Here is a 12,193-nt window from a genome sequence, read left to right as displayed (position 1 = left end):
TGCCAACTCTGACATGGAAAAATCCTGAAGATTTTTTTGCGGGCGGGGGCAGCGGTGGGGTAGTTAACCTGGACAACACAGAGTTTGGGGAGGGGAAGAAGTTCAGTGGGCATGTGGCACCATAGATTTCACTTCTAAAATTCACATTTCCCCCATAGTCTGGAAAGTTACTGTAACTTGGTGAAATCTGATGAGGTAACTATAGCAACGAAAGCTGTTTCTTGCTAGATGCCTTTCTCTAAAAAACGACAGAGCATGCTCACCTGCAATAGAGGGGCCAGTTCTGGCTTTTCGCTGCAACCTCCCACTGCAGGAGGTTAAAGAAACAAGCGGTGTCATGGCAATGTCTCACCATCAGGTTCATTTGCATATCCAGAAATGACATCATGGCAGCCCACTAGGAATTTTCCAAGTGGCAAGATTTTTAGTATGTCGCCATGATGTCACTTCCAGGTACATAACAGGAAACAATGCTGTAGCTTCATGTGCCACAATGTCATCCCCTCCTGCCCTCCAAAACACCCTGCTTAAAATAAATTTCCCCCTTTCTCACCTACTCTTGCCCACTTTAGTACTATAAAGTGTGGTCAGAAGGTGTCAAAATTAGGAGAAACCTGCTTAGAGAAGATATAATGAGCTATTTTACACCCAAAAAATACATTGTGGATGCGGAGAGTACAGTATTGTGTATTATGCAAAATGTGCAGAACTGCAAATAGCTGTTGTAGACAGACCCTTACTACAAATATGATTAACAACATTATCACAAGATAGTGATTTTACCCCTTCTCCTTAATTATGGACCACAGGAAATAGTACCTTTGTGTGCATTTGGAGTAATTTTTGGCTGTGACAGCTTTCACTTAGGAAAAAGTAATGTCAGTTGCTCTGGCTTAGTACAAAATGTACATTTTACCTTTCCAATCCTTAACTCTGCAGATTTGAAGTGTTCGTTAGTTGTATTTCTAATTCCAGTTCTTACTTAACATACTGTAAACATGAAATTGTTTTGTGGATCTCAAAACACGGTATTCCTTCCTGAGAACATGTAACGTGATAAATCTTTTGGACAGAAAGCATTTGGGGATAATCTGTTCTTTTAACGCCACATTGTGTAATTTTTACCATTTTGCATCTAGCTTGAGGGAATATGAAATTTCCTACTGGATAGTGATTCCAATGGCAGTGCTGAAGAACAGAAGAAGAGTTGTTTTTTATACCCTGCTTTTCTTAATTGTAAAGAATCTCAAAGAGGTTTACAAATTCCTCCCCTTCCCCTCCACACAGCAGACTCCTTGTGAGAGAGTTCTGTGGCTGAGAGAGTTCTGAGAGAACTGTGACTGGTCCAAGGTCACCCAGCAGGGTTCAAGTGGAGGAGTGTGGAATTGAACCTGGTTCTTCAGATTAGAGTCTGCCCCTCTTAACCACTACACTATGATGAGTACCTATCAGAAACCATCTCCCACCACCTAGTGCCAATAAACTGGAGTGTCAGACACTGATTATGGAGACCCAGGTTCCAATCTGGCACAGAGGTTCATGGGGTGACCTGGTGCCCGTCATTCTTCCTGTTCTTTACCTATCTCCTATGGAAGTGGTTGTGAAAATAAAATAGAGGAAGAGAGGACAATGTGATAAGTCACTCTGGATCCCCATTGTGGGAGAAAAGTGGCATAAAAAGAAAAGTTTTTTTTTCTTTCAAAAACACAGGGGAAAAAGGGTGAAAAACTGTTTTAAAAGGTATACATGAAGATAAAAATACAAACACAGTGGTGACAGATCTACACATAGGTTTCTACAAATGGTTTCCAAAAAATCTGCCATTTTTTAGCCATGAAGACAGGTGAGATCTAAATATTGCAATAATTGCCCAGTGCAGGGCATATAGTTGCCACAACCTGGGGGGAAATGATTGCACAGAGCCTGTCTAGAGCAGGGGTAGGGAACCTGCGGCTCTCCAGATGTTCAGGAGAGCCGCAGGTTCCCTACCCCTGGTCTAGAGTATCATTGGGATTCAGGAGGAATAGGTGGTTATAGGTCATGACCCAAGAGAGGCTGTTACTATACAATTTTAGGATGCATTGGGGATATAAATCTCACCCGTTCCTATTTGCCTTACCAGCACCATAAATTCCCATCTGCTTTTATATGCCAGATGACAAGACTGATACTACAGCCTAAGGGCATGTTTACGGGTTCTGTGGCATTTTTGCCTAATCTTGCAGTTGCATAACATGTACCTCGCAGCTGCATAGCATGCACCTTGCACCGAGCAATTGGACTCACGCTGTCCTGAAGCATCCTGACTCCATTTTATAGCCAAATTCCAGCTACATGATGAAGCTGCTTCCACAGCATAAGATACTCTTCAACAGCAGCAGTGGCATAGTGGTTAAGAGCAGGTGCACTCTAATCTGAAGAACCGGGTTTGATTTCCTGCTCTGCCACTTGCGCTGTGGAGGCTTATCTTGGGAACTAGATTAGTCTGTGCACTCCAACACACGCTAGCTGGGTGACCTTGGGCTGGTCACAGCTTTTTGGAGCTCTCTGTTCCACCCACCCCACAGGGGTTTGTTGTGGGGGCGGGGGAGGGAAAGGAGATTGTAAGCCCCTTTGAGTCTCCTTACGGGAGAGAAAAGGGGGGGGGATATAAATCCAAACTCTTCTTCTTCACTTAGAGGAGCAATTTGGAACGAGAGTGTTTCTGATGGTCAGCGCAACCAGAGTGGCCTTTTTATTGGAAAATGCAATTGGTAGGGAAGGATGATGGGAGACTGTTTTCCATCCAACAGCGACAACCTTGCTGTCTTGCATTCCTGTGTTCAATAGGAAGAACCACACTGCTTCATGAGGCTACCCTGAGTCTACTGTGCCATTTTGTAAACATCAGTGGGATAAGATGTTGGAAATGTAAACAGACTTTTGGAATAAAGGTTTTGATCCCTCACGAGTGATAAGGCTGCTTCCACAGCCGTCCTTTGCAGTGGGACTTTTTCATCCATTTTTGTAGTTAATATCCATTCAGGTGAAGCAACTGCTCTCACAGACCAAAGATACCTTGCATTTGCTCTGAAATATATTTTCCTGCAGGCCTCACAACTGCATAATGGGGACGTGAAACATCAAGTGACATTTACGCCTGGGGCTCCTGCTTCAGGCACTCTACACATGGTCAACAACACCTGTCATCAGTTTTATTTTATTATGTACACTACCGGCGTGCAGACAACATAGTCCTAGGCTGGTCACTCATCAAAGTTGTCGGAAGGGGGGTGGGGGAAGAGAGCACGTTGTAAGCCGCTTTGGATGCCACTGGGAGAAAAAAAGCAAGGCATAAACAGACGCATGCATAACAGTCCCATCAACGCTGCAAAGAGAGAGCTGCCTGCACGGTTAGAAAGCTCTTGCAGGCACGTGGCAAGGACTGCACCTGAAACGAAAACAAGACTCCCAATCCGGGCGCCCCCCATTGTCACCTCCTCCACGGGGAGGGCATCCTATGGCAGAGGATCCGGCCCGCCCATCAAGCCACGACTTCCTAGTCTGGCGGAAGAGTCGGCGACTCGGCTTCCATCTTCCCTCTCTCGCCTCTCCGACGGCGTCTTCCGCCCGACCTGCCAAAGCTGCCATGCCGGTCTCTGCAACGCGGGGCGGTGAACCAGGGGCCGGGGAAGGTACGTGCTAAGAGGGGCCGGTCGCCTTTTTTCCCCCTTGGTGCAAATTGCTGCCTGCAGCCCGTTGGGGCTTGCACCCTCTTCCCCCGCTGCTCACACCTGCTGCCCTGGATTGCTCTGTGCACGCAAGGGGGAAAAAGTATCCCTGCCAGGCTTAGGAGGCAGCCTTACAACTAGCTGTGTTGGGAGGGTTTCCGGGGTTTGAACCCTTTCCTTGGAAGGGAAACCCTCTGGGCTCCGATCTCAGCAGCCAGTTCCTTCTACTTGCCAGCGTTCTGGGCAATGGCTGCAACGATAGAGTTGGCACTGGATGCTTATGTTTATTTTTTACACACTGGGATTGTTGTATCAGTGTTTTAACATTATGCTACTGGTGTTTAGAATCTGGCTGCTGTGCACCTTGCCCCATATATTTTTGGAAACATCCTCCCCCCCTTCGTCTCTGGCTCAATTTCTGCTTTTGTTTCAATAGGGCAAGATGATGTATTTCCTTTTCACATTCCTTGCTTCCTTGCTTTCTTATGAAGCTCATAAGGCCCCTTCCACACATGCAGAATAATGCACTTTTAATCCACTTTCACAATTGTTTCCAAGTGGATTTTATATTATTCCTTTATTAAGTAAATAAATCGGAGGAAATTAGGTCTCCTGATGGGAGATTTGTCCTGTCATCCATATCCTGTAGGGTGGTAAATCCATGGATTCAGAGAAGTGGCATAAATGTGTTCAAAAATAAATAAGTAAAATCTTTATACCCTCTTATTCCCCTGATTTTTTGATTTTTAGACAAGTCTCCTTGATAGCTACTTCTAGCCAATTCTATAGTGGGAAGATTCAAAACTTTCAGGGGGAAACTTCTATGGGACTTCAGGTGCAATGATGAAGATCTGCCTCCCCAGACCACATTGCTGGATTTAGGGTATATCTGAAACCGAGCCTATATTGCAGCTTGGTTTTTATGGTTTTTTTTAAACCTGAGTGTCCTTCATCTTCACTCTTTGTTTATTTGTAGAACCGGTCCTAGACATTAAGTTGGATCCCATTTTTAAAAGGTCTGGGTGTGCAAAGTGGGATTTTCACTGACATCTCCCACATAGCCCCGGCGGAAGAGGCAGGGTGGAAATTCATGCTTTTGTACGTGGAAGTCCTAGATGGGATCCAACCCAATCAGAAACTGGGGAAACCAACCTACCGTTTGAAACTAGCAAGTTGGACATGCTAGTAAAGATAGCTTTACTCCCTAGCAGGTGCAGCCGAATATTTTGTGGGCAGTGTTCTTTACAGTTTCTTTCCCAGCATCAGGAGAGACCACAGGGAACATTTCAAACAAAAATAGGGATAATGCCTTTTATCAAGACCAGCCAAAATAACACAGAGTGTACAGCCTATTGAGTTCTATATTATTATTATTATTATTATTATTATTATTATTATTATTATTATTATTATTATTATTATTATTATTGTTGTTGTTGTTGTTGTTGTTGTTGTTGTTGTTGTTGTTGTTGTTGTTGTTGTTTATTAATTTTATATACCGCCCTCCCCCTGAGGGCTCAGGGCAGTTTACAAGGTTAAAACATACATTAAAACATAATTTAAATATTAATTACATAAAAACAACCCATTTAAAAATGTGGATGGCGTCTGGCTACCCCCCTTCCCCCCCCCCCATAGCTGTTTATTAGACTGGATGTTTTGTTGTTTGTTTTGGATGTTTTGTTTTGTGAAAGAGACAGAGGGATAAAAAATAATTTTGAGATGCTGATTGTGAGGCCTATAGCTTACATCCAACACAGAACGCCAGGCAGATTTGAAAAGAGAAAATGGTGCTGGGTAAATCTGGTATTAGGTTGTGCTTTTGTGCTTCTGGGATGAGTAAGGGAAATGGCAACCTCCATGTGACAACATGTTAAAAGCCCAGTAGCTTATCTTATGTCTCTCTGAAGCCCCTTCCACACATACAAAATAATGCACTTTCAATCCACTTTCACAATTGTTTGCTAGTGGATTTTGCTATTCCGCACAGCTACAAAGTGCATTGAAAGTGGATTGAAAGCGCATTATTCTGCACTTGATGAGAGGTCTCTCATCATAACAATGCAATGCACAGCAACACATTCCAGAAATAGAGCACTTTTCAAGCAAGAATGGCACCTGAGTTTATAAACCTGATGAAGATATCCAGGGCCAGGCTCTGTCCTTCTAGTTGGAGTTTTGTTTATTATATTGTTTTGATGTCGTGTTAGTGTTTTCCTTTTACTGTCTACTGATGTAGGATATACTGTCACCACCTACAGATTAAGTTTGTGCAATATTGTGACCGGCCATTCAGTTCCATTCATTTTCTTGTTGGCGCATGGGAAAGGCGTGGATGATACTACATTCCCGATTAGGACATTGGTTTCGTGTGTGGGGGTGGGGGTGTGCTAGCGTTTTAACAGTCGGCCCTTCAGCATATTTAATCTGATTATAAGGACTGAAATTAAAATTGGTGTCCTATGACTCTGACCATTGTGTTTGGGCAGCTCTTTTAACAAGGTGACACATTTTGTGATGAGGGAATAAAGGGCGTGAAGGGTTGGCCATCGGTGCAAAGGGAAAATGCTCATTGATTGCTTTCTTGGCACTTTAGATTGGACAATATGTGATGCTGTAAGCACAACTAATTTAGTAACACACAGTTGGGCAGTGTCAATTCTCCAGATTTCTCAAAAAACACTTTTGGCAAGAGCTGCTTTTGTTAAGTCATAGTCTTACCTTAATATTTTTAAGTCATGATTGCAGCATGGTTTAATAACCCAAAATGCCTTTTCATTAGTTCTAAATGTAAAAAAAGTAATGGCAGTGTTCCCACTGAATGATATGGGTACATAAGATAGATGCAGAGGTGGGATCCAGCAGATTCTCACAGGTTCCCGAGAGTAGGTGACTAATTATTTGTGTGTGCCGAGAGGGGGTTACTAATTGGTGATTTTGCCACGTGATTTTTGCCTTAGTTACGCCCCTCCTCTCAGCAGTAGCACGCAGAACTTGAAGCAGTCTAGCAGGAGGTGCACCGGCGTGCGTGGCAGCCTGCGCCTGCGTGCATTCGTTTCCCGCCCAAGGACCGGCGCAGCGGCTGCATCCTTGCCACAGCCCTGCTCAGGAATGCCCCGCCCCCAGAATGCCTGGCCACGCCCCTGTCGTGCCCCGCCCAGCCCCATTGGCACTACGCCACAGTTTGAATCCCACCACCATGGGGACCTGTTACTAAAATTTTTGGATCCCACCACTGGATAGATGGTCCACATTAGCTTGATGTCGTGAGATTTCAGAAGCTAAGCAAGGTAAATATCTGGATGGGAGACCTCCAGGAATACCAGGGTCATGATGTTGTGGAGGCAGGCAGTGACAAACCACCTCTGAATGTTTCTTGCATCAGTGGGAGCTCCAGGCAAGCCATTATGAGCTTTCCAAAGATGAGTTGGATAGACAAGCAAAACAATATGTTGTTAACAGGTAAACTGACCTCCTCAGCCCAACAGGAGAGAATTTTCCTTGATTACCAGAAAGCGAGTGCTGTAATCGTGCATAATTAATTAGTTATATTTTAAAACTTTCTCACTTTCTTTGGAAGCAGGTGACGAGCCAGTGTTGGAAGAACAGATCTCAGTGCATGAAGAGTTTACCAGCATTTGTGGAGCAGCTACGCAGGTTTTAAAATGTGGACCCTGGAAAAATCTCTGGGGAAATGCAGGTGTTCCAAGAGTCTTGTTTTTAGTCATTCCGGGTAAGTAAGTCTATCCTTGCACTAAAGGGTATATTCTGTAGGTCAGGCATGTTCTAAGAAATAGGGAACTAATCCATGATATATGTAATCAAAGGGAAAATAGAAGGGAGAAGATCTAGAGAAAGGCAGATTATTTTTTAAGTTCATTGAATTTACTGGCAAGCTTTCTTACGGAGATTCAAAGTGGATTGCATAATTGAAAACAATGTAATCATAATGCATATACTAACAATCCAATTAAACGGGATTACAAAATCAGAATGTAGCACACTGAAAACAGTATGATGTATACAAATTACAGAAACAGTGCAACAGTGTCACGTATACAACTTACAAAGAGAAGGAGGAGGACACACGTGGATCTAAAATAATTTGTGCATAAAATAATAATTGCAATTACTTGTATAAAAATTATGTGCTGTTTTGTTTCATGGCTATCTCAGCTACTAGAATCTTTATTGAGACTGGGGGCATCTGTGAAAATCAGTCCCCTATGTCTACCAGGATTTGAGCACACCCTGTGTTCACAATCTCCTTCCATCACTGTGTTGCAAGGTTTATTACGCTATTGGTACATTGTAATACTTGCGGTTTGTAGTTGTTTACTACATCCTGTGCATTGTATGCAACTGCTGCTGGTATGTTTTGTTGACCACCTTGGATTGGTGGCAAAGATCATTATGTCTTGTTCTGGTTAGCTGCTTACAGAAGTGTGTAACTGATCCATCTCCTTTATTTTTCCATGCAGTGAGCTGTAAGATATGATGACAAGCACTAAGACATCTAGTTGTATATGTGTAGATAGGTGGTACACGACTAAATTGCTGCAGGTAGAAAATGTTTTAAGTACAAGGTGTTGGGTGCTTTCCCTTTGTTCTTGGTGCAGCACTGAATCCTCTGAAATGCAGCTCCCAGGGGCGAGGGGATCTTGGAACTACACCAAATGCATTGTGGGGGTCTGCAGTGGCAGGGATGAACGTGAAAAGCTCCCCCTCCCCCTTCCACAACAGGCCATGCTCATCTGCTAGTGGAAAAGCTTTGAATCCATCCTATAATTCATACATTATAATATTTCTTATTGTGATCCACAACTTGGTGTCAAAAGGAATCACAGCATAGGCATTAAGTGACGCAGAGAACAATCCTAAGATGGAAAGGACAGTCCTAAGTAGTATACACAGAATCCTGGAAAAGTGCTCTTTGGATTGCATTGTAAGTCTTTTGTAGACATATGGTATATAAGGATGTTTGACAGCTTCAATGCATAACCTTCTATGGTAGCATTCCGTTGCTTCTTCGGGTAGAGTTTTGAGAATTATTGTACAGTGTACCAGTGTAATATCTATGCCAGCTTCAGCATTCCATTCTGTTCTTTATCAAATTAAATGTTTGAGTTTTTATGTTCAACATTTGCATTGCAATCTTGTACAGAGTTACTCCAGTCTAAATCCACTACTCTCAACTGGGGTAAGTCTACGTAGAATTTACTGTGAGTCAGATAGGCAAGGATCTCTTAATCTAGAAGTTTTTCTCAGTAACAAACGATAGTTCGTTTGTTATACAAAGAAATTACACCTGTAAATTTCTTAAGTGTGTCCCAAAATTACAGAAACCTGTAAGTAGTCTGTAATTGTCAAATGGATACCAAGCAGTTGTTTTTCAAAGTTTACCCTGGTTGAGAAATCTTTAGCTTTTTCTGTTAGGTTTTACACTTCTATTTATTTGAAATTCTTGTACTCCACATTTCCGCTAGATAAATAGTGCCCAAGGAATCTTGAGGGCCAGTGTGGTGAAGTGGTTAAAAGCAGCTGCTTCTAATCTGGAGAACCAGGTTTGATTCCCTGCTCTTCTACATGAGTGGGAAACTCTAATCTGGAGAACTGGATTTTATTTCCCATTCCTTCAAATGCAGCTTGCTGGGTGACCTTGGGCTAGTCATAGTTCTCTCAGAACTCTCTCAGTCTCACCTACTTCCATTGTGCCTGTTGTGAGGTAGGAAGGAAGGGTTATTGTAAGCTGCTTTGTAAGCTGCTTTGAAACTCCTTACGGTAGAGAAAAAGCAATGTAGTAAAAACCAACACTTCAACTCTTCTTGCAAAAAATATTAACAGGGAAACAATAACAAAACAAAAACCCTAGATAACTTATAAAACCATACTCCTTAAAATAACAAATGAAAGAATGAGATATCACCTAAGAGTGCAGCCTTTAAACAATTGAATTTTTGTGTAGGAGTAGATTCCACTTTATTTGTTTGTTTGTTTGTTTATTAAACTTATATACCGCCCTCCCCCGAAGGGCTCAGGGCGGTTCACAGCAAGTAGGCAAAACAAACAAGCAAATAAACAAACAACATAGTACATTTAGAACTAATCTACATTAAAATACATCGCGCAATCATAAAATACCATTTCAAGACAACAAATGGCATCCAACAGCCAAAACTCCTCTAAAAGGGGGGGACAGCAGGGCCCCAGCTGTTGAGAAAAAGGGGGAGGGGGGCATCAGCGGCTGGCCTCCCCAAAAGCCCGGCGGAATAGCTCAGTCTTGCAGGCCCTGCAGAACTCATTAAGGCCACGCAGGGCCCGAACAGCTGGAGGGAGAGCATTCCACCAGGCAGGGGCCAGGGCCGTAAAAGCCCTGGCCCGAGTGGAAGCCAGCCGCATCATGGAGGGGCCAGGGACCACCAGCAAATTGGCCTCTGCCGAACGCAGAGGCCTAGTTGGGACATATGGGGCCAGATGGTCCCGTAGGTACGAGGGTCCCAGACCGCGTAAGGCCTTAAAGGTTAGCACCAATACCTTGAAAACGATTTGGAACTCAACTGGGAGCCAGTGCAGGCGGTGTAGCACAGGTGAGATGTGATCACTGATGGCACCTCCTATGAGCAAACGAGCCGCCGCATGCTGGACCAGTTTCAGTTTCCGAATCAGACGTAAGGAAAGACCCGCGTAGAGCGAGTTGCAATAGTCTAATCTGGAGGTGACCGTTGCATGGATCACAGTGGCTAGATCTGCCTGGGAGAGGAAGGGGGCCAGTCACACATTCTTTTTTGAATACCATTTGAAGTGACAACATCTTATCCTGATTTTCAGGTTTCTTCTTTTTTGTGATGAGAGTGAATTGACATCATTAACTTCTACTAGAAGGGGTTGCAACGTTTAAATTCTGGCTAAAAATTCATTTTAGAGCCAAACCGGACTTCTATACAACATCTTTGCTTGAGGGCACTAATCCATCAGGTTGGTCCAAAGTAATTCAAGAAAAAAATCTGCATCCTAGAAATAACTTTAGAGAACCTAATGATTTGTGAAGAATTTTACATCTTGCATACAATTAAAAAAAAGAATGTACGACCATCAAAGGCAACTCTATTCACCACATACCAGTACTCCAAAAACCTGCTCTCCAAATACACTTGGCATCCTATGGGTCAGGTACTAACTATTTAAAAACTCTAGCACATCCTGGGGAGCGAAGAGCTTTCATGTTAGTTAGGTTAAATTCTTTCCCTTCATCGGTAGCCACCGGAAGATTCCAGCATATCCCACTTCAAGATCAGTTATGCACCAGTGATGACGATGGACCAGACACAACAGATCGTATTCTCCTGAACTGTTCTCTTTTGCCTTCAGCTGGTTAGACCTTTGGCAGATACCAATAAATATAGAATCAAAAGAGAACATACCCAGATTGGGATGCAAAAATCACTTCCTCAGTTGCTACCTTTTTAACTGCTGCACTGAACAAGAACTATGTTGGCGGGATGGGGGAGATGCTGTAATGGCTTGCAGTTAGGGTTGCCAACCTCCAGGTAGGGGCTGGAAGTCTCCCAGAATTACAGCTGAATTCCAGATTGTATAGATTGATTGTTCGTTCATTCATTTACTTATTTATTTAAAGCATTTATTCCACTTTTTCTGGAGAAAATGGCTGCTGTGGAAAGGTGGACTGTGTAGCATCATACCCCACGAGGGTCTATCTCTTCCCTAAATTCTCTTCTAGAATCTGCCCTCTAATCTCCAGATATTTCTGAACCCAGAGTTGGCAACCCTACTTGCGCTAAGAAGTCAGAGTTGAAAGGAGTAGTTAACGCAGTTTAAAAGAAAACCCAGTTACAATCCATGCTTTGTCACTGGGTACAGATTTTGTTGTTGCTTTTGGGAGCAGAAAACTCACTTGCCCATTGTATTTCATGAAAAATGAGGAGAAATAGGAAGCAGATGACTTCTTCTCCTTCTTAAGAGGGCTAATAAAACTTATCTCTCCTGTCATCTCTGTCAGAGCAATTGTATGGTTGCTCCAAACGTTGTTGGTTCCCTGCACACACACACATCCGCCCACCCACACGCACACACAGCTCCCACACCAGGTTTAAATTTCAGTGTTTGCCCTATGGAGTTGCAGGAGAGGGTTGGGGAGGCAAAAAACTCACTACTTCCTTTTGCTGGAAAAATTAACACCGAAGTTGCGTTAATATTGGAATTGGATATGTTTGTTGTTCATGGTCCTTCCCATTTATTACAATCAAACAGAATTAAATGCTGAAAAGAAGACAATTGTGCTTTCTGACTTTGGCTTAAAAACCTATGTGCCAGAAGACATATACATATATATATATATACACATATATACACACACACACACACACACACACACACACACACACACACACACACACACACACACACACACACACACACACACACACACATACACACACACACACACACACATACATACATACATA

General features: G+C 43.1%; 1 protein-coding gene across 2 annotated transcripts in view; it reads left to right on the top strand.

The window, feature by feature from the left end:
• The first annotated feature begins 3,584 nt into the window (after positions 1-3,584).
• Positions 3,585-12,193, top strand: part of LDAH (lipid droplet associated hydrolase) — a 129,191-nt gene continuing 120,582 nt past the window's right edge. The window contains exons 1-2 of one of the 2 annotated variants that reach the window (XM_048499091.1): positions 3,585-3,674; positions 7,294-7,443. In XM_048499091.1, coding sequence (XP_048355048.1) covers positions 3,629-3,674; positions 7,294-7,443 — 196 coding nt within the window. In that variant the 5' untranslated portion in view covers positions 3,585-3,628. Of the gene's footprint in view, positions 3,675-7,290; positions 7,444-12,193 lie in introns of both variants that reach the window. The other variant, XM_048499090.1, reaches the window with a different exon arrangement.

Source organism: Sphaerodactylus townsendi, linkage group LG01, assembly GCF_021028975.2.
Source record: "Sphaerodactylus townsendi isolate TG3544 linkage group LG01, MPM_Stown_v2.3, whole genome shotgun sequence".
Lineage (NCBI taxonomy): Eukaryota > Metazoa > Chordata > Lepidosauria > Squamata > Sphaerodactylidae > Sphaerodactylus > Sphaerodactylus townsendi.
This window is presented reverse-complemented; position numbering and strand designations above follow the sequence as displayed.